At 49.3% G+C, this 22,139-nt stretch overlaps 1 protein-coding gene across 5 annotated transcripts in view; it reads right to left on the bottom strand.

Moving 5' to 3' along the window:
* Window positions 1-22,139, bottom strand: part of Dpp6 (dipeptidyl peptidase like 6) — an 890,647-nt gene that overhangs the window by 87,813 nt on the left and 780,695 nt on the right. For all 5 annotated transcript variants that reach the window (XM_013123747.3, XM_013123748.3, XM_005084206.4 and 2 more), the window contains exon 9: window positions 2,985-3,139. In XM_013123747.3, coding sequence (XP_012979201.1) covers window positions 2,985-3,139 — 155 coding nt within the window. The remainder of the gene's footprint in view (window positions 1-2,984; window positions 3,140-22,139) is intronic.

Genomic DNA, 22,139 nt, shown 5'->3' with positions numbered 1-22,139 from the left:
TCTGGGCACCGTGGAGCTTGATGCTAAAGACCATAACTTATGCTGAGGACAGATCTGTGTGTGTGGGGGGGGGGTGTGCACGTGTGTGGGAGTACGTGCATGTGTGTGTATGTGTGTGCTCATATATGTGTGTTTGCACTTGTTTGGAGGCCTGAGGACAACACTGGGTATTTTGCATCCTTAGATACCATCCGCTTTCTTTTCTTCACTGGTCTGGAGCCCATGAAAGCTAGCTTATCAGCAAGCCTCAGGGATTTCGTCTTTGCTTCCTCAGTGCTGGGGATCATACTCTAGGACTCATGCTTACATGGCAAGCATTTTACCAACTGAGCTCTCTCCAGCCCTTATATACATATTTTTTTAAAGGCAAAGAGATATCTGGGTCAGCTCTGCCTTCCCAGGAATCTTGTCATCTGCCCATTCTATCCAGTTTGCTCAGTCTGCCAATGCCAGTGCTACTTGGTCAGCCGTGAGAGGGAAGAAAACTGCAGGAGGACAGAGAGAGGTGTGAGGTCTGGGGGGCAGTGTGGAGCATGCACAGGTGGTAAGAAACACGGATCTGTGAGGGGCACAGCTCACAGCAGCATCTTCAGTAAGGAGCCACGGTCCGGAGCAGTTTCAGGCACCCTCTTTCTCTGAAGAACACATTCTGGACTCAAAGGGGCTGGGGGAGACAGGGCTCATCGGGGCTGCTCTGGCCTGATGTCCTCACCCCTTTGTACATCTAGGTGAGAGGGAATCTGTCCCACAGCAAGGGACAAGCTGGCAGCTGTATAACTCAGGGTTCTGACCAGGAGTGGGAAAGAACAGGGCAGTAACCCCCGAACTCTGTTGGTCAGAGTCTGGAATTTCTGTTGAAACATGGGACCCCAACTCCTGAGCAAGACTGTACTTTCTAATTCCCGGTTGGGAGGACATGTCCCATAGCACATGGCTAAATCAAGGAAGGAACCTATCAGATTTTACGTTGTCCTTATAAGGACACCTGTAAGGACATATGTATATATGTGTGCACATGTATGTATGGTGTGTGTGTGTGTGTGTGTGCATGTGTATATTAGGGGATATAGAGGGGCTGGGGAGATTTGGACTCAGTCTCATACACTGTATCTGAGTACAGCTAGCACCACACTTTGTAATAACATTGTAATAACAATGGAGACTGGTGGGAAAAGAGCAGAGACACCAGTCAGTGGCAAATCCCTGCTGGGATGTCCCAGGAGAGGAAAGGAGACAAGGCTGTGTGTCCTCAGTGAGCCAGGCTCCTCCATTCTGGCACCCCAACAGTCACTGGCCACACTTCCCAAAGGCTACTAGTGGGAGTCTGTACAACCAGGTAGATTGAATGAGTCACCCCAAATTCCTATGCTGGAGCTCTTGCCCTAGGTGGGTGGTACTTGGAAGTGTGCTCTTTGGGTGGTGATTAGAGTTAGATGGAGTCATGTTGGCAGGGCCTTATGATGGCATTAGTGTCATTAAGATAAGTGTCATCATGGGCCTTGTGAAGAAATCCTGGGAATGTGGCTCAGTTGATAGAGGGCTTGCTAGCACACACAGAGCCCTGTGTTCAATCTCCAGCACTGTGTCAGCTAGGTATGGTGATGCATGTCTGTAATACCAAAACTAGAAGATCAAAGGTTCAAGTTCATCCTCAGCTACACAGAGAGTTCCAGGCCAGCCTGGGGCATTTGAGACTCTGTTTTTAAAAATGGTACTCAAGAGCAGACAGACATTATTCTGCCAACAAGGAAGGGAGTCCTCACCAGGACCTGGATCACCAATATCCCAGTTTTAGATGTCCATCCTCTGTGAGGACGACACCACTGTGGTCCAAGTAGACTAAGTCTGTGATATTCATTTGGCAGCTGGAACAGACATGCTCCCTAGGGGTTTGCTTCCTCTGGCCCATGTTTTTGGGAGCCATGTTGCAGCCATCTACTTCATTCTCATCACGGGTCCTCCACAGGCCCAGGGACTTCTTACCATACGGAAGCATGCACTGTTAGCTTTTAGACCAACCAGGTAAGTGAGGAGGCCTCAGCTCAAACATTCCCTGGCAAGAGCAGGGCGGTGCCTCAGGGGCAGGAGTGGGGTCCAGCAACACGGTGGGAGCCCAGCAGTAAGAGTGCCATGCCTACTGTCCACTGGCCTTAAAGCAGTCTGGTGACACCACCAGGAAGCAGACTAACCAGCTGTGTGCACCTCAGGAGCCGGAGCTGTATCCGTGTTCCTGAATGCCAGCCTCCAGGTGAGGGGGTCATGGAAGTTTCTGCATCAGGACCCGCCCTGTGTTGGGATGCTGTGATTTGATTCAGAGTTGAAGTTTGGAGGCCCCTCCCACTTTACCACACCCTTCCTTGCTGTTCCACTGGCTCAGGCCCGTCTTTGTCTCCTTCGGTCTCTATAACAAAATCTCAAAGACCAGGGGGCTTATAAACAACAGGGGTAAAAGCCTCCTCATGACTTTGGGGGTGGGAGTCTAAGATCAAGGCTCTTGTTGGTGTCCTGTCTGGCGAGGCCCAGGCCCTCCTCACATGGGTGGAAGGAAGAGAGAGGCATCTGGGGTCTCCTTCATAGGACACTAACCTCAATCACAAGGGCTTGCCCCCACCGTATGAATATTGGGGAACACAAGCTCTCAGACCCATGGCTATGGACAACATAGTCTCTCTATGTCCCAGGAACCAAGGACAGAGAGAATCCTTCTAACCTTCTAGAAGCTGCATCCTATAAGGAGCCAGAAGTGCAGGCTTTTTGTCACCTGGAGTCACTGAGTGGGGGGGGGTTAATTTTGCTTATAAGGAACTTAGACAAATAGCCAGTGACCATTCAATTATTTAAAATAAAGTAAACATGCTGACAAATTCACCTCAACAAAAATGGGACTTTAACGCCACAGGAGTGTTTACGGTGCTGCTGGCAAAGACATCTGATTATGGGATCTCTACCCTTGGAACCAGCGAGTGAGCCCACTTTCTGCCTACCTTAGGATAGTGGTAGGGCTTCACAGTGGGGTAGACAGAGCCTGTGTAGGTTGGCAGCTCCATAAGGGGAACCCGAGAGTCGTTGATCGTGGCATAGGCAAGCCTCGTGCCATCCGGTGACCACCAATGTGCGATGTGGCTCTTCAAAATCTCCTCTGTGGGAAAACAAAGCAGACAATGTTGAGCAGAAGCTGATGCTGGTGAGATGGGGCTTCAGGGAGCTGCAGGGTTGCAGGGGGCTGCAGGGGGCTGCAGGGGGAGGCAGGGGAAGGCAGGGGCTACAGTACCACAGTGGGCTGCAGGGGGCTGCAGGGGGAGGCAGGGGGAGGCAGGGGAAGGCAGGGGCTGCAGTGCCACAGTGGGCTGCAGGGGGCTGCAGGGGGCTGCAGGGGGCTGCAGGGGCTGCAGTACCACAGTGGGCTGCAGGGGGCTGCAGGGGGTTGCAGGGGGCTGCAGGGGGCTGCAGGGGCTGCAGGGGGTTGCATGCTCCTGGAACTTGGCCAGGGACAAGTGGCACCTGGGGCCAGCGTGTCTGCTTTCACCTCTAAGCTTCTGTAGCTCAGCTGCCCCCACGGGCTCAGAAGTGTTTGCTATCCACAGTGAAGCCTGACATGGTAAACCAAAGCTCATGCAAACACAGCCTAATTTTGCAAAATTAGCTTTTGTATGAATTTGATCCCTGGGCCTAAGGAGTACTTTGTTTATTCTCCTTAACTGGGTAATCATTGGATTTTAATTATCTCATTCCATTTCCTACCTTTTCTTGATAATATCTGATGCATATTACAAAGTCCTTTCTCTGCTAATGAGTGCTTTTGAGTTGAACTGTTATACAGCTGTAGATATGTGTGTGCACATGTGTGTATGCGTGTTTGTGTGAATGTGTGTGTGAGAGAGAATGTGCGTGTGTGAATGTGTGTGTATGTATGTGTGTGAGTGTGTGTGTGAATGTGTGTACAGGTATGCATGCGCATATGCTGTGTGGTGTGTGTGAACACCAGAGGAGAACCTCACGTGTTCTTTAGATGCTGTTTACCTTGCTTTTTGAGACAGAGTCTCTCATTGGCCTGGAGGTCACCAAGTAGGCTAGGCTAGCTGGCCAGCAAACCCCCAGGGACTTCATATTTCCACCTCCCTGGGATTCTAAGCACATGCCACTAGACATGGGGTTTTTTGTCTTGCTTTACTTTTTTTTTTGAGGCAGGGTCTCACTAGTTAGCCCTGGCTAGCCTGAACTCACTATGTAGACCAGGCTGGCCTCCATCTTACAAAGACTCACCTGCCTCTGGCCCGGATGCTGGGTTTAAAGGTGTGCACCGTCATGCCCAGCTACACTCGGACTTTTTTTTTCTATATGGATTCTGAGGATTGAAATCAGATCCCTTCCCTTGTACTGACTGACCCATTCCCCTAGCCAGGCAGACTGTCATTAACAGAGTGACTTTACAAAGGACACCAGAGGAAACCAGTTCACATTGTGGCATGTTCATGAAGACAGGCCAGGGGAGAGAGGAAGGAAGCTACAGGGAGGCTCAGCCTTAGACAACAGTGAATCTACATGGGAGGTGGGGACCTGTGTGGTCACATGTACTCTACCACAGAGGAGGAAGGAGGATGTGTCCTCAGGCTGCACATATGACTCAGCCTTAAAACATTTCACCTTCACTGTGTGACTATAAAAAACAATGGACCCATCCTAGAAAGGACAGAGATGGAAATGGGAGTCCACTCAGAAGTGTCCAATATTCTAACACACAGGCATTCCTAGTCACCACAGTTAGAGAGAGATGATCTTTGTAGGGAGGGAGAAAAAGCCTTTTTTTCAGTTGCTTTACTTCTAAGATAGGGCTTTGCCTACATAGTTCAGACTGGCCTTATACTAGTGACTCTCCTGCCTCCATCCGTCAAGCGCTGGGATGACAGGTGCATCCCACCTCATCTGGCCTCTACTGTGCTTTTAAAACACAACTAGAGAAGATGCTGCCCAACTATTACAAGCCAGGAGTTGGGAATCAGCACTCCCAGGATCCTCTCTGGCACAGAAACAGGCTCAAAGTATTAAGAAGTCCCTCTAGAGTGTCACTGGAACCCCAACCTGCTCTTTGTTCCCGAAGAGGTAGCGATCCAACTCAGGAAGCTGAAGACACACGGAAAAGGAAAATTCATGTGTATACTCAGCTGAGAACAGAGAAAGCTGAAGGTTGGGGATTACAGGAACGGTTGGGAGTCAGACACAGGCATGGAGGGGGAAGCTGCGCTGGGAGGATGGGGCTGGGGATGGAGAGAAGATCATGGAGGTGGAGCTTGCTGGGAGAACTCAGAGCTCTCTAGTCCTAGCCCTACTGCCACTCAAGACTCGTTTCACAGAGCAGTCAGAGGACTTGGGAGTCTCACTGAGAGCCAGCTGCATCCTGGGGGGGTTCTTCTGATGGGGTGGCTTTTCTTGACTTTCTCCCCCCCCCCCCCCCGCCCCGTCCTGATGTTGGTGAACTTAGTGTCCGACTGAAGGAATTTAAGAACCTCGCCAAGGATCATTATCCTCTCCCACACGTCCTCCCTGTCCCCCAGGGGACCTTCTCACAGGTTTCTGCAGTCTGTGCTGATCCCCTACTGCATGTGGCTTGCCAGAGATTCCAGCCTACTCTGGAGTCTTAGACATGCATAGCAGTGTCAAGGTGACTTTCCCATCTAGGGCAGCCTAAGGAGGCACACAGCCAGTCAGAGGGGATTTAAGGTTCGGTCCATAACCTGAACCTGTCTGTCTATTTTAAAGTCCCCATCTATGAAATCAAAGGACTCAGCGTAGCCCCTGACACCTACTCTGGTTGTGTTGGCATCTCAGTGTTCATCCATCTCCATAGGGCATTTCTAGTGCCCCCGAGGACACAGAGGTGAGGGAGGAGGGGGAGGAGGAGGAGGAGGAGGAGAAGGAGAAGGAGGAGGAAGAGGAGGAGGAAAGCACAGGCTTCAGGGCTTGTAATTTTTGGGTCTTCAGTGGCAGAGGGAGTGACTTTGACGTGCAAGATTGGAATGAGGTGATTCAAAATGAGTCTGTGCAGCATCACCTGATCCGCAGGAGAGCTCACAAGGCGCAGTGAGTAACGGGCCCTGTAGATGGTCTCTGGGCAACACAGCCACCTTCTAAAGACAATGCATTTCAGAGCCAGAAGGGAAGGGACCAGTTGAAGTCACTGTGGTCTAGCAAGGCAGAGCTGGGGCAGAGGGAGAGGAGGCAGCAGAAGTACCTCACAGTTGGCTTCTGTTTCAGGACATCCGTTAAGAGCCAGCTCAGGCAGACCCCGTAGAAAGGTGGCTGGCTATGCAGAGACGTAGCCAGTGGAGAGGCAGGCATAGCCGCAGCAAAGCCCTGGAGACGTGACACCTCTGCCTCTTATGAACCCAGAGTAACTTCCCTAGATCCTAGGGATGACACGGTGTCAGTCTCATGCAAACCGGGCCACTCTCCACCTCTTCCCCTCTCAACACCCCACTGTGCACATCTGAGACTGGTCCTCAGCCTGGTAGGAAATGGTACTTTAGCCTAGGCAGCACATCCAAGGAGGGTCGCACCCAGACGAAGAGAATGGCACGCAACTCTAACAATGCCACTACCAAGTGCCAGGGAGGAGTGAGCTCAGGCTCAGAGAACAGTAATGCCTTGGAACAATTCTCCTGTTGTGGGGAAGGTTAGCCCCCACACCCCTGCTGAACTATAGGCGATGGATGTACTCTGGGGGAAGGGACAGTCATTTCTTTCAATATAGTTTGAAGCCAGTGGTCACACAGATAGCCGTAGTTAAAACTTTAGTCACAAAACGACAAAACGAAACAAACGGAACAAAACAAAGTGGGAAAGAGACCTGTAGAGAGGAGGGGGTGGTCACAGAGGTGGGATGGAGAGAAAGAGGGGTGTGGAAACACGGGAGAGATTCTATAAATAGATAAATTTGCTGAAGAGCACACTTGATTAATAAAAATTATTTTAAAAATTGGCAATTCACCCTTTAACTCATTCAGACTACTTAATGTAGGAATGCCTGTGTGACAGTAAAATGCACTGTTCCTGGAAAAAGAAAAGAGTACCTTTGAAGTTGTAAGAGCTGGGTCAGAGCTGCAGTGCATGGGGTAAGGGTGACGTGTGTGTGGGGGAGTGGGCACGCTAGTTACTGCACACTGCACCCCCAGGAAGATTGGGACATTTAGGAAGATATTCTAGGAATGGAGAGATCACTTAGTTGATACAGTGTGAGCTTGAAGCCCTGGTTCCTGTCCCCAGAAAAAATAAGTAAAATAAGTCTGGAATAGTGGCACATGCGTGTACGCTCTGGGCTGGGGTGGTGGAATCAGGCAGGTCTCTGGCACTCACTGGCCAGCCAACCACTTAGCCTATTTGGTAGTGAGGGGGTCTTATGTCAGAAAAGAGTGGGTGACATTTAAACATCAACACTGGGGGTTTCTCTCTGGCCTCCATAAGCACACACACACACAAGCACACACACACATGCACACACACACATGCATACACACACGCACATGCACTTGTGCACACACACTCATGCACGCATATGCACACCCCCCACATACATGCACACACACGTACATATACACACATGCATGCACGCACACACACCCACATCCACATACAAACACACACATACACACACACACAAACGCGCGCACACACACGCGCGCACACACACACATGCACGCACATGCACACCCACACATACACGTGCACCTGCACACATGGAACACATACGCAGAGGTGGGGCTACCCTGCCACTCCAAACCGCAGAGCCTACAGCACTAGGATCGCAGACTTTACTACTCTCTCTACCCTCTTGTCCTTTGGCACACTGTTCTTTGGTGGGTTTTGTTTTTTCATGTTTCTGTGTGCTGGCTGCTCATGAAGGAAATAATTAAGTGTAAGAAACTAAGAGGGAAATACGGGGCAGATGGAGCCCTGACAATACAGAATCTTCTGAATCTTCTGCAAACACTTTCTCTAGCAACCCTCGCCTAATGTGGCATCTGTGTAACTGACATGAGCCAGATGTACTTGGAAAACAGAGATCTGCAGATAGGAAAAGAATCCCTACTTCATCAAGCAGATTCATTCCACGAACCCTTTGCTTGGAACAAAATGAATAGCCCACCTTTCTGAGCAAGTACAGTAACTCAGGAAGCAGGAAGACCTGTTTTCCTCTTACTTTCCTTGGCCTGTTGAGAGCACAATTTTAGTACATGCATGTGCGCGTGCACACACACACATACACACACAGACACACATACAGACATACACACACACACAGCCACACACAGCCACACACACATACACACACACAGAGAGACACAGAGACACACACACACAGACATACATACATACAGACACAGACACACACAGACAAACAGACATACAGATACACACATACTCCCATGTGAGGACTCTGGCTCATGGGTGGCTTTCTATGTAAGATGCAGGAGGATATGTACATTTCAGCTCACAGAACATGGGCTGGCTTCTCTGTTGCTGACAAAATCATTTGCAGTGCTATTCATCTGTGCAGACTGCCTTAAGGGTGTGTCCAGTGGAACAAACCTCCTATTGCCTCGGGTGACAAAGGCCAATGTCATACAAGTTGCTTGGAGGCCTCCATTTTCATGCCACCACATGTGACAAGTGTGAAGCAGAGTGCAAACTTGTGCGACGCTGTGTGAGTGCTGGCTACCCAGACATGGACTGTTGACTCACGGTGACTTGGGGGATGGGGAGGACCACGTCCCCTTTCCTGCAGAAGCTCCACAGGCAGTTTTAATGCATAGTCTGGGTCTGAATGACTGACAGAGGAATAAATCTTGACATTGCAGTAAGACTGAACCTGGGGAATACCAGGCTGAGCTTTATAAGTTGGGCACAGGAAGACAAACTAGAAATTGCACACACTCTCAATTGCACGTGGGATCTACAAAAGATATAGTAACAGAATCAGAGAAGGCAGTGACTAGCAGTGTCCTGGTTGTTTTTGCTTTTGTCTACTTGATATCAGCAAGAGTTGTCTGGAAAGACCATCAGATGGCCAGGAGGCACATCTGTACTGCATTTTTCTGATTAATGAGTTTTGTGGGAGGTTCAGCTTATTGTAGATGGCATCATCTTTAGGCAGGTGGTTTGGGGTACATAAAAAAGCAGGCTGAAGCCAGGGCGGTGGTGGCGCATGCCTTTAATCCCAGCACTCGGGAGGCAGAGGCAGGCGAATCTCTGTGAGTTCGAGACCAGCCTGGTCTACAAAGTGAGTTCCAGGACAGCCTCCAAAGCCACAGAGAAACTCTGTCTCGAACACCTCCCCCACCCAAAAAAGCAGGCTGAGCAAGTAAGTCATGGGAACAAGCCAGTAATCAGAGTCCTATGGTCTCTGCTTTAGTTCCACCTCCAGTTTCCTGTCCTGACTTCCCTTTAAGAAGGACTGTAAGCTGTAAGGTGAACCAAACCCCACTTTCCCCAAGTCACTTTTGTTCATGGTGCTTTTTTCTTTTTAATAATACCAAACTAGGACAAGTGGTGAGGGTGAGGAGTAGGCGTGTGGGTCAAAGGGCCCGAGTCTGTGATCTATTAAAAACCTTTATTGCCTACAGGGATGACGGGAGTCACTAATGCATCATTCACACGAAAACTACTGGAAGGAGATCTGAGGTGCTCTCCCCACAGGACACACGTGATGTCACCCATTTGCTAATTAGACGAATTTAGTAGTTCTACAGAATGTACATATACATGTACAGTTTTTACCTGTAAATCATAAAGAACACAAAACAAAACACGACTGTATGGAGGCAAATATGTTATCTGATCAAGTGGGCACTGGCATTGGGTCAGGGTATACACAGCCGTGGCATCATACATGAAGCATGTTTCCCAGTTTGGGGGGAGATCCTTCTTAAATGGGAAAAAATGGATTCCCCCCAAGCAGTATCACAGGTAGAATTGTGTCCCTAAAAGAAATGTTGACGCTCTAACCCTGCCTGAGTGTGACCTCACTTGCAAACTGGGTCGACACACAGTGGTCATTGCATGTAAACTAGGTTGAGGTTTTTCTGGGGAGGGTGGAATTTAACCCAAAATGGCTGGTGTCCTGGGGAGTGGAGAGGTGACAGACAGGAAGATCACGCAGTGACAACAGATGTTGGAAGATGCGTCTGAAAGACTGTGTTAATATTATTGGCCAAAGTCTGAGCATCCCACCTGCACAAAACCCTGTGCCATATTGCAGAGACAGTTTAGAAGTTAATAATAAACAACGTGGGAGCTGCCACTCCAAGTGACATGGGAGCCATCAGAGCAGACCATAGCTGACCCGGCAGAAAACAGAAATCCAGAGGAAATAAGGAAGGCAGGTGGTGGACCCTGGACACATACTCCCACTACCCACTCTGCTTCTGGACAAAGAATCCATGAATTGTAGTTCTATGGAGAGAAAAAAAAGTCCACAGCCCCCGAAGGCCAGGTGTGGCATATTCTGAGTCTTGGCCCTGCACAGGAGACAGGGTGTGACAATCATTGCCTTTCTTTCCTGCTTCCTGCTGGTTGGAGTGAAGGCAAGGGTATGACACTGTGGTTTGGACCTCAACACCCATAAGATGGGAAACATCTGGGGACCAGGCTTTCCACTGGACAGCTTGCTCTCCAGCAGGTACCACCCAGAACTGGACGGCTACTGCTGCTTCCAAATGGAAGTCAGGCTGCCTGCTAGCATCCCATCAAGGTCCACCAGGGATCTGCCCCCAGTAGAGTGGTGGTCTTCTCCATCTGGCCGGCTCTCTGCAAAGGGAGTTCATTGCCAAGCGACAGAAGGCCGGTTGTACAGACCTGGTGGACAGCTGCTCGGGGACAACAGCCAGCTCTGATTGGAGGAACCAATGCTAGAACCCAAACTTATGAGCTGAGGGAGAGGTCCCCTGCAGTGGAAAGGACATGCAGTCCTCTTGGTGGCTGTGCAGGGGTTCCTGGCCCACAGACCCACCATTCAAGTCTAGCTGGAAGGAAGTCTAACAGTGTCTCAGAGTGCCACAGGTGTGAGACAGAAAGGGAAACAGGGAAGCTTGGGGGCTTTCCTGGAAACAATCCTAGCTAGTGCCCCACAGGAACCCTTAATGCACCCCATAGGGACCCTTAAGGTGCCCCACAGACGACCTCTCCATGCCCCACAGGTCTCATTTTCTGGGGCAAGGCAAAGTGAGGCCGAGAGGCCAAGCTCTGCTCCCGTTTCTCTAGGAACAGAAGAGATCTATTTGCTCCTAACGCTTGCATGTGCATGTGTATGACTCAGTGGGCTGGGGTCATAGAAGGAAGGTCTGCACACTTCCTCAGCAGCAGAGCTGTTTCTGAATAGTTGGGGGCCAGCCAACCAGTGTCACAGACAGGGCATACCCCAGCCTTTCGCGTACCCTGTGAGCACAGAAGAGAGGAGAGGCCAGCTCTGCCAGGCTTGGCTCAATTCAAAGATATTGTCCAAGGCCACCATATTCAGGTTCACTGAGAGAAACGTCAATGACAAATGCCGTGTGTAGAAAATATGAAACAAAGGAAATACCTGAGCCAGGAGGCCATGTTCCTGTTCCTGGGCTACCCTCGGTGTTAGGGCTTACTTTGACTCTTCATCTTTATTTAGTGAGCACTGGAGGGAGTTTCCTGAAGCCATGGCCCCGAAGCCTTCCATTCATGGACCTCTTATCAAATGGATAACAGAGTGCCATGTGTATTTCCCTTTTCTTTTTTTACTCCACCGCTGACTCATACATACAGTGAAGCTTTCATTCACTCATTCATCTGGCATCCAGTCATCCATTCACTTGGTGACAACCTAACACAGCAGACCGCACTATGGACAGACACACTGAGAATGATTTAGGAGCCAGGAGGGAGGTGGGGGCAGGAGGATCAGGAGTTCAAGGGCATTCTTTGGAGACACAGAGAGTTGGAGAGCAGAGGCATTGTTTTGGAGGCCTCCAGTCCGGGCGTGAGCACAGTGTTCACTGATTGGTTCTAGATGTTCTCTGAGAAACAAGGGTGTAGGCTTCGGCCCAAGGTCACATGTATTGTGGAGGCCCCAGCTGGAACTCAGGAGAGGGAAACTGGGGCCGGCTTGGGGCAGGGAGCGAGGCGACCGGGCAAGGCTGCCTTTGGCAGTTGCTGGCTGCAGGTCTCTGGCTGACCCCGGCGCCTCTCGCCTCTCGTCACCACTCCGTGAGAGGGACAAGTTGCTTCATGAAGAGGCTCTGTGCCTGCTTGGGGCTCGTATTAGAAAGCAGCCTGGTGCTTCTCTCTCGGTCTCCCTGCCCCACTGATGTTGAGAGAGGATGTGAAGGGGCCATTAGACCACGAGAGGGTCCTCACGGGGGAGATAATCAAGTGATAATCAAACACGTGAAGAGATGAGCCAGGAGAGGATCGCAGCATGCCACGTGGGGCCTGCGGGCTCTGGTGGAGAGGGAAGCCGCGTGCCCGGCCCACGGAATTGGAAAAGGCAACTGCCAAGGCTCACACTACTGAGGAAGAAACCGGCAGATTTTCACTCATTGTGCCAGGGCCACAGCCGACTTCCATTGCTTATTTTCTAAAAGTAATTTTTGCTACGTTTACTTACAGACTTGAGTGTGTGTTCTGCATGAATTTGTGCTTGGGTACATGTCCCAGAAAGTGTGTAGAAGTCAGAGGACAACTTATAGGAGTTGGTCCTCTACTCCCATCACGCAAGTCCCAGGGACTGAACTCAGACCATCAGGCTTGGTGGCAAGCGCCTTTACCTGCTGAGCCATTTTGCCCTAATGTTGCCCATTTTTATGTCATTTATAAAGACATATCCCCTCCAGGCGGCGATGGCGCAGGCCTTTAATCACAGCACTTGGGAGGCAGAAGCAGGCGGATCTGTGAGTTGGAGGTCAGCCTGGTCTACAGAGAGAGTGCCAGGACAGGCCCCAAAGCTACACAGAGAAACCCTGTCTTGAGAAAACAAACAAACAAACAAAAAAACCAAACAAACAATGTATCTCATCTGCAGTAGCACAGTCCAAGCAGGCCACTGCAGCTCAAGTGCTCATGACATTGCCTTCCGGCGGCAGCTCCTCCCCTCAGTGGGGCCAGTGTACCCAGGGAGGTAGGACTGACACAGGCAGAGACTGAAGAAAGTGCAGGCTGCTCTCTTCCAACATCCCCAGCCTCCAAACCTCAGTACACCCTTCTGTCCTCAGTTAGAAGCCTAATTCTGGGCACCTCTGTTTTCTTTTCTTTCTTATAAAAAATAATAGGCTAGACACTCTCGTGTGTGTGTGTGTGTGTGTGTGTGTGTGTGTGTGTGTGTGTGTGTGTGTGTGTAGCTTTTTTTTTTACTGAATTCCTTTAAGACCCAGCAGCACTGAGCTCCTGGGAAACACAGACTGGCCCAGCTGCCGGGATGAAAGCCCCCTCCCTGAAAGAGCCGTCATGACAGTGGGCACTGCTAGTTCCTACCCTCCAGAGACTGAAGGGAGAAAGTCTCAACAACAACCTGTGGCTCATGGGGCCCCCGGGTAAGAAGTCACGGGGTCAGTGGGGCTCTTTTGGTTTTAAATTTAATTTATTTATTGTGTGTACATTGCTCCTGCCTGCACGCCAGAAGAGGGCACCAGATCTTATTATAGATGGTTGTGAGCCACCATGTGGTGCTGGGACTTGAATTCAGGACCTCTGGGAGAGTAGTCAGTGCTCTTAACCTCTGAGCCATCTCTCCAGCCCCCAGTGGGGCTCTTTAACCTTGGGCTCCCTCCACCTCCTTCTCTCTCCTGTCTTCCCCACACCAGCGCACACCTGGGCATTCAGAGCCCGTGCCTGCTTGGCCTCTGGAAGTTCAGGGCCAGGCCAGGCAGTCAGGCAGCCTGGAGGTGGCTGGCATCTGTGCCCAGGATGGACGAAGGCCTGTATAAACTATTCCTGAAATATGTCCAGTTTCAAGCAGAGTGTTCCACATAACAGTTTAGCTTTGATGTGAATGTAGTAATGTACCCAGTGATTGGTTTAGTGTCTCAGGTAAAATGGATTATCAACTCTGTAATGAGTTTCCCTTTCCCTACAGTTATAATTTTCTTCCTGGTGTTTTTCCAAAGCTGATCGTTCTCTTAATATGCATCAGAAAGTTAAAAGAGACAGACTCTCAGATGAGAACTTTAATCCCAGGGACTCAGCTACCAGCCACGGTATGTGTTTACCAAGGGGTTCTTACAAGGGCAGGCCTTAATTTCCATCCTCTTATGAAAGACATATTTGATGCAAGACAAAAAGATTGCCTTCAATTATAGGTAATATTTCTTTGCGGTTTGGCTCAGGCCTAAACGCGCTGTCTGTATCACACCCCTCCCCTCAAGGCTCAGGGGTCTTTGAGAAGAGTAGGTAGAAGGAAGGTTAAGAGCCAGAGGCAGTGGACAGCTTCAAGGATACAGTGCTTTCTGGACACAGCGGAGCAGCTGCACGTGTGGCCTCACAATGGTGCGACAGCACGCTCTAAACGTGCAAGTCAAGCCACACAAATCCCAGAATGGAGGGGGTCGGTGAGGACGAAGTCCTGCCCCTCACAAGGAGCCATTGCTTGGGAGGGTCAGTTTTCTTCCATGATGTGACCCCTGGTGGATCAACCTCACTCCAGGACAGGCCGATACCCAAAAGTCCAACACAAACTGTACTCAATGGCTTGAAGTAGGGGGTTGGGTGGATCTGAGTGGAGTTGGGGGTGGCAAATATTGTCAGAATACATCATATGAAATTCTCAAAGAATTAACAAAACATTATGTAAAATTAAGGATAATTTGCTCTTATGAAGAAGATCCAAATTCGGCAGCATTTGCTCTAATCAGATTGAGATGTCCTATATAATTATTTCCTAATATCAGTGAAAACACAATACATACCAGACAGGAAATTAGGCTGCAAGGTTTATTAAAGAGAAGGTTAATTAGCTATAAATTGTGAATGGCTCTTGGGTGGCTCCTGTGCCCTGCAGAACTGGCTCATGACTTACTTCTGGTTCCTATGGTGAAAGAACAAGAGTCTACCCTTTGTCCTCAGGCTGGTGTGCAGATTCGAAGTGAATGGGGGCCTATTCTTGCCACGTACACAGTAGCAGTAGCACGGGAGTCATTCACAGACACAGGATGTCCCCTCGCTGTAGAATCTGAATGGAATACAGGAGAGGAAAGCCCACCCCGGGCTCAGCTCAGCCCTTCTCAACCGTTGGGTCTCCATCCTCTGCCCTCCTCTCTGTTTCCTGGGGTCACATGGTGGACAGTGTGTTACCCACGAGGGGATGAAGTTACTCATGATGGGGACACTAAACAGGAGGTGACAAAGTCCTTATCAGCTCAAGTATTCCTTTGACAATGACAACAGTGGCTGTCTCAGCCATTTGAGAAAAGCAACTATATGAGCCTAATGTTAAGATAATGCTGGTGGTAAATCAGCGACCTCTCTAGATGTGGGGTGACAGTGGACCAGGGTCACAGGCACATTCAGTGTCCTCTCCAAGGGTGAAGAGAACAGTGTCAGGGTCATAGGCATTATCTTCATTTATTACATGATGTTACATTCTCAGACTACAGTTCCATACAATATCCATTCATCACCACCTTCTAACTGCAGCTTCCCAACCTGGGTTCCATACAAGCTATTTTAGAACACGGTACAGTGACAGTATGATTTAGAGCCTGGACAGGACCGGAAGTGGGGATGTCAGCGCTTTTGCCGAGAAGGGGCATGCAGGCATTTGTAGTGGGCAATGCTCTGCTGGACATCCATCAGCTCCTTTGCTAACCGTCCCTCTGTGTCAGAGTGATGTCCTGGAGAAATTCATCCCCAGCTGTAGGGCAAATGGCCATACCACGCTGGGGATGGTAGGAGCTCTGTGGATGACTCCAGTTGAGCTAAACTGTGATGTGTCATCTGAGGTGAACACTCCTTCCTCAGTGCTACCTCTGCTTCTGGTCTTTCCCTTGTCTCCAGTACAGCATGGGGCACAGCCTGATTTGTCTCCATGCCCACAACAGCGTCTCATCCCCAGGATGCTCTAGCTTTATAGACCAGCCAGCACCATTTGTGTTCTGAACAGGCCGTAACTGAGAAGCAGCCTTCGAAAGCACTCTGCAAACAGCAAGTGCCCAATAACTGCCTTCAAAGCAAACGGAAGCAGGGGTCGTACAACACCTCAGTGCTCAGCTGGAGACCTGGGGAAGGTTGCTTACAGCACTGTAGTGAACCACACAGGCAGCTTCCTTCAGAGGATGGGGAATACACCCTGGATAGGAAGCTGATTCTGAGCCAGGCGTGCTGGTGCACGCCTTTAACCAAGCACTCAAGAGACAGAGGCAGGTGGATCTCTGAGTTTGAGACTAGCCTGATCTATAGAGTGAATTCAAGGCCAGCCAAGGCTACGTAGAGAAATCCTATCTTGAAAAACAAAACAAAAACAAGAAAGTAGACATAGCAGTTGATCTTTCCAGAAGTTCCCAGCTCAACCACGTCCCTTCTGTTCCTCCTTGAAATGTTGAAATTCTAGAACCTTCTCTGACTTCTATGGAAGCATGGTGGGGAGATGGACTTTCCCCTCAGGCAGGTTAGACAGGGCAGCAGTGTGGCTGATACACAGTTTCTGTGAGGGGGCTCGATGTATCCCTGTGGTTTTCTGCAAGGCAAGACAGCCTTTGTGGCCTATGATCCCTCTTCTAGTACATCTGTTCCAGAACACTTGCAAAATGATGACTGCAGTCGTTAGCGGTCAGCGATACAGAAACCGTGAGGTCCTGTAAGGCTGAGGGAGCAACATCTCCAGTTTTATGGACTTACGCCTGGGTTAGAGAGGGCTGCCCAGGTCCTCCTTCCTGTGGAGTCAGCAGAGGATCAGGTGTTTAGCTGGCTCTTTGGATAAACCTTTTGTTTGTTTTGTGATGGTTGGCAGAAAATGTCAACTTATTTTTCTAGTGGAAACAACAGCCAGAGTGAATTCTCCTTTGCTTAAATCTAAATAGCACGGAGGAGCCTAAAACCTGAACTAGGCTGTGGAATGTTTGCTCCCAGCATTTTCTAGCTAATTGTAATCCAGTCAAAGAGACAGAAGTAACTCTGGGGGCCAGAATTACTGTATGAACAAATCATCCCAGGAGAAACTTCTAGAAGCTTGAGAAGAGCTTACAGCATGCTGCCTCTACAAGGGATGTCTGAGGCAGCATGGAACAGTCACGCTTGGGGTGTGGTGTGGAAGGGAGGAGATCTCACAGTGGAGGGACTTTGCCACTAAGCCCCCGACTCACTGGCCTATGGAGAACGTCAGAATAGTCCCTGCATCAGGACTGTGTCCCACTCCCAACCTGGAGTTGCCCTTCTCACAAGGGAGGGCTTTAATGTTCTCATCATCAACAGACCAGAGGGGACACTGGGGACTTTATGGAGAGTCCCAAATCTTACTAAGGCTTAGTCATGTTTCCACTCTCCCACTTCAAATGCTAAAACTCTAGACTATTTTCTAGCTACCTTTGCACACTCTTACATATGCTAGGCTTGCTTTTTGCCTGAGCATCCTTCTTTCTTTGCTTAAATGCTGCATAAACCCATCCCCAGTGTGAGTCAAACTCTTCGTGGCTGTGTCCTCTGAACCTCACTGCAATCTAATGAGATGGGAAGGGTGGTGTCACCAAGCCAAGTGCATGTTTTCCTACGATAGTAGTTAGTGAGCATTTATAAGACACAGGTGCGTGGCAATACTATCAGAACCCTTTGTGTGACCTAGGGACAGACTCAGAGAAGCTTGCTTAGTATCTGGGATATGTGAAGTCCTGACCCAGAGCCCCATGTGGAACCCATTTGAGCATGTCACAGTGATGATGGAGATAGCTAGTTAGGAGCCTGAGCTAGTTCCCCCCAATCACAGGGCAGGGATGGGTAGGGCTTGGCTGGTCTCTTGCTTTCTGTTTTTGTGCAAGTAAGAACGCTATTCCCATGCTAACCTGTTATATTCCACTCTGTAGTGTAGCTCAACACAGGAGAGCCCATCTGCCTGACTAGTTTCAGCATTGTAGATTGTCATCTTCTAATGAGGCAAGAGACAGACCCAAATAGAGTAGAGCCAGTGAGGTGGAATTAGGCTCATCCTACAAGAACTGCTCCAAGGACTCAACTGTTGCCATGACGGCCTGTACAGCCCTGCCTCCACCAAGTGCCCTTCGAAATCTGGGTCCAAGAAAAATTGCAGAGTACATAAATAACACGCCTGATAGATCTGTACTTGGAAATAAATGGCCTCATTCTAAATATGGAAAATCTTATTTATTCTTGCTTGCATCTGCTTCCTTCTCCTGCCACTAAATACGTTATCCAAGGTGCCGGGAGCAGAATGTAATGGGGGGTTAAAAAAGAAATCAGAGAACATCAAGCCAGAAGGCAAATGCAGCTTTTACCTCGCCAGGCTTGAAGCCTCTCATGCTAATCAGCACTGTGCGATTTGCATATTACACAGTGCTAGCAAGGCTCATTATCATCAGAGATCGGCAATTTTTCACAAATCAACTCCCTGAGAGCCGCAGTCTGTTCTGCACATGCCTAAGGCAACCACCAGGTGGCAGCATCTTTCTCTTTCCTTCCTTCGCTGAGGTTGTTTTGGATTTCTTACAGAATTTTCACCTTCCAGGCCAGCCTTGTGGTGCAGCAAATCCAAGGATACTTATGAGCGCCTTAAATTGCAGCCTCTTTTTCTCTTAAGGCACTGTTAAAGTATGGGGAGGTGTCGACAGATAATCTATGATTGGAGATATTTGTTAGAATTTTCTTGGAGCGGGATCTACAGGGCTAAAGTCCGTGGCTTGGCCCGTGTCCTCTTGCTTGACTGACATAGGGCCTCATGTAGCCCAGGATAGCCTCCAGCTTACCATGCAGCAGAGAATGACTTTGAGCTCTGAACCTCCCAAGTGCTGGGATTACAGCACCACATCTGGTTTTGTGTAGTGTTGTGAAGTGAACCTACTGGCACTTTCTAACTGAGCTACATGGCCGGTTCCATGCTCTCAGATGTCTATGTATCACCAGGGAGAAGCAGGGACTTGTGGACGGCTCACTGAAGTGCCACCCACTACGTATGGCGACCTGACCACACGGCACCACAAAACAGAGCCTCTGTCATCCTCCTACGCAGGGAAGTAAACTGAAGTCCCAGCGATGCCAAAGGCAAGAGCGACACTGACACACTCACATCAGGCCTGACCAGGTCTCTTTAAAGCAGGTACTGGATCCACTGAATTGCACAACCCCATCCATGCCTTCCTTATGTCTGCTGGGATCTCGGTGCATAGAGACAGCTATGGGAAGCAGAGGCAACGTGGAAGCCTGTGACCACGTGGCTGGGCCCAGCATACTGAAAGGCCCTATTACATGCTCTCCAACTCCCCCCTTGGTTCTGTTTGGTCCCAGACTCAGCTTCACACTTCCATGAAGCAGAGAAGGTGTGGGAATCTCTGGAAGGGATTGGGTACCCTGGAGTCAAGTTGGCAAGATTCAGAAGTCACAGAACTGGTTTTTAGTTTCCACCTGACTGCAGCAGGGTGCTGGGGGATGCTTCGGGGTACTTACTGCCAGCTGCAACTGGCGACTGTCCCCCATTCCATTCATCTCTGCCTTATTCTTTCCAAATGTGCCTGGTCATTCAAAAAGGCAGGTTCTGCCCTCTGCGCACTGTCAAAGGAAAGCTCAGCTTGGCTGTGGAGTGAGGGGCTCTGACACACTGAGTACTTTCCTGGAGCAGAGATCAAGCCTTAGGGTTACCCTGGGTCCCTAAACTCCTAGTACCTTCTCCAGAGCTCCCAAATGCCCAGGCCTGGAGAGAACTAGTGAGAATCTCTAGTTATGTGAACAGTGGCCCTCTTGGAGGAAGCAAACCTTGCTTAACACAGCTGAAAGGTCCCCAAGGTGGGGTAACATGGGGACAACCACTTTTTAAAAGTCAATCCCTCCCCCCATTTTAAGTCTCTTTATTAGGAGAAGTTTGTGTTGGGTTACACTCCCCAGGGTCCCAGATCTGAAGCTGTAATAGAAGACAGATACAGGAAGAGTCTGGAAAACATGCCCTGATCATATCTCAGTGGAAAGAACTATGGGGGCAACTTAGAAACCTTTTGGCAGACTACTTCTTGGATTAATGGACTGATGGTTGCCTGGTTTTCTAATTTTCATTCTACAGTCTCAAGTCATAATATATCATTTTCCCCAAGTGTCTATGTATTACGGACACATGCCATTCAGTTAGGTTGTGGCAAAATGCCATCTTGCTGTATAAACTTCAAAACTACAGGTGCGGGTGCTGTAGAACTGCTGTTTCCCATGGGAGGAACTGAAGCCAACAGCTGCGGCTCTGGAGATGACAAATGCCTGGACTACACCTGAGTGACAGACAGAAGTTGATATATGTGGTCTGTCTTTGCTTCCTAGTCGGGCTCACTGCCCGCTGTCACTGAGGGAAGGGTCCTTGAATTCTCTTCCTTCCTTCTCCTTGTTCACCAAGTATCCATGTTGCTGAACCCCACGTTTAACCAGAGGCTTGGGGTCTGTCAGAGACTCGAAACGTAATTCAGGATGAAGGCATCTCCAGGGATGCATCTTGTTATCTAAATTTCTCACCCCTTCCAGGGCTGAGGCGTAGGAAACAGTGGTGGGACAGGGTGTCACTTTTAATGGATGCCCTGCATTCTGGAGAAGGGGTTGAAAGTGTGATTCTGAGTAGACCATACAGACAGAGTCTCAGTGAGTCGAGGCATGGTACTAGAACTCCTTTCAGGGTGGTGGAGAGTCCCAGAACTTCATGGAGCAACACCTCCCAGAAATGTTCTCCGGTAACATCTATTTAAAATTCCAACATCTTTCAGTCTTGGTACCCACCGAGCTATCTGCTTTTCTTTTAATAGACTGATTGCCAGATGTATTTATTTCTTTAGAAAGAGAAGGCAGGTACTTCCTGTGGGGGAAGTCCAGTGGGTGACCCTATAGGAGCCAGGGAGGCAGAATTCCACACCGAGCTGCTCAGCACCTCTTAGGAGAGTCATGTTCCTCGTGCATGGCCCAGGTTCACTGCGTCAGAGTTCACTTCTGCCTCCAGAGCTGCCAGCGATGCTCAGCAGAACTAGAGATGGCTGAACACTTCCTTCTAAAACCAAGAGGCATGAGCATAGGCCTCCATTATTACACCATGTGTCCTTGACACTACTAGATGAGGAAAGCATTAGAAATGGGAGTTTAGAATTATAGAGTCCACTACAGTGAAGCTTCTGTAATGAGAACAAGAAACGGAAGTCTAAAGAAGAAACAGTGAACAGAATAATTAAGGTTAGAGACCACCATATGAGCCATCAGGTATCAGTTGTACCTACTGTAGATTTTAAATTTCACCATGCTACCCTAAGGTGCAGATGTATCTGTCTTATTCCTGCAACCAATGCATACTTGAAAAGCCTTAAAACTATAGACATTGAACACACGTCATTTACCCAGTGCTCTTGAGGTTGAGTAATTGTAAGCAAGGTTTCTCAAGCCTCAAGGAGACTTCATCCTGTGTGCACTCAGATTTCTCTTCTTTCAAACAAACCATCTATTTACGTTGAGTTAAATGATCAGCAGTCTTCCTAAAATGCCCAATGTATCGGCTTGCATCAAATGTAGACGCAGCCTTGATTTCCAGAAGCAGGGGTTTTGTAGTTTCCCCCATTCTGCACCACACAGAGGCTGCCGAGGCGACATTCTGCTTGTCTCTGGGGATGGTGCCTATGTTTCTTTCTGGCAGTCAGAAGGATGCTTGCTGGGTCACACCCACTGTATTACAGTTGCCAAGGAAGATGCTCACACAAGGTGTGTGGGGTATTTATACACCTCCTCATCAAAGAGTTAATGAAAGCTGAAGATCTGGCTTGCCCCCAGGCTATTAACCCTGAAGCATGAAACAGAAATTGATTTTGCAACAAGATACTCTAAACCCTACCACCCCTCCCCCAACCCCAGGAATGTCTTTCTGTAATTGTTCTGGGTGGCTGGTGGCTCAGTAGAGGATGAGTCATCTCCAACTTCAGGACACTACACCACTGGTGAACTGGGAAGGCGACGCAGAC

This window comes from Mesocricetus auratus, unplaced genomic scaffold (genome assembly GCF_017639785.1).
Source record: "Mesocricetus auratus isolate SY011 unplaced genomic scaffold, BCM_Maur_2.0 Super-Scaffold_100676, whole genome shotgun sequence".
Lineage (NCBI taxonomy): Eukaryota > Metazoa > Chordata > Mammalia > Rodentia > Cricetidae > Mesocricetus > Mesocricetus auratus.
Note: the sequence above shows the minus strand (reverse complement) of the source record. Positions and strands in the feature narration are given on the sequence as shown.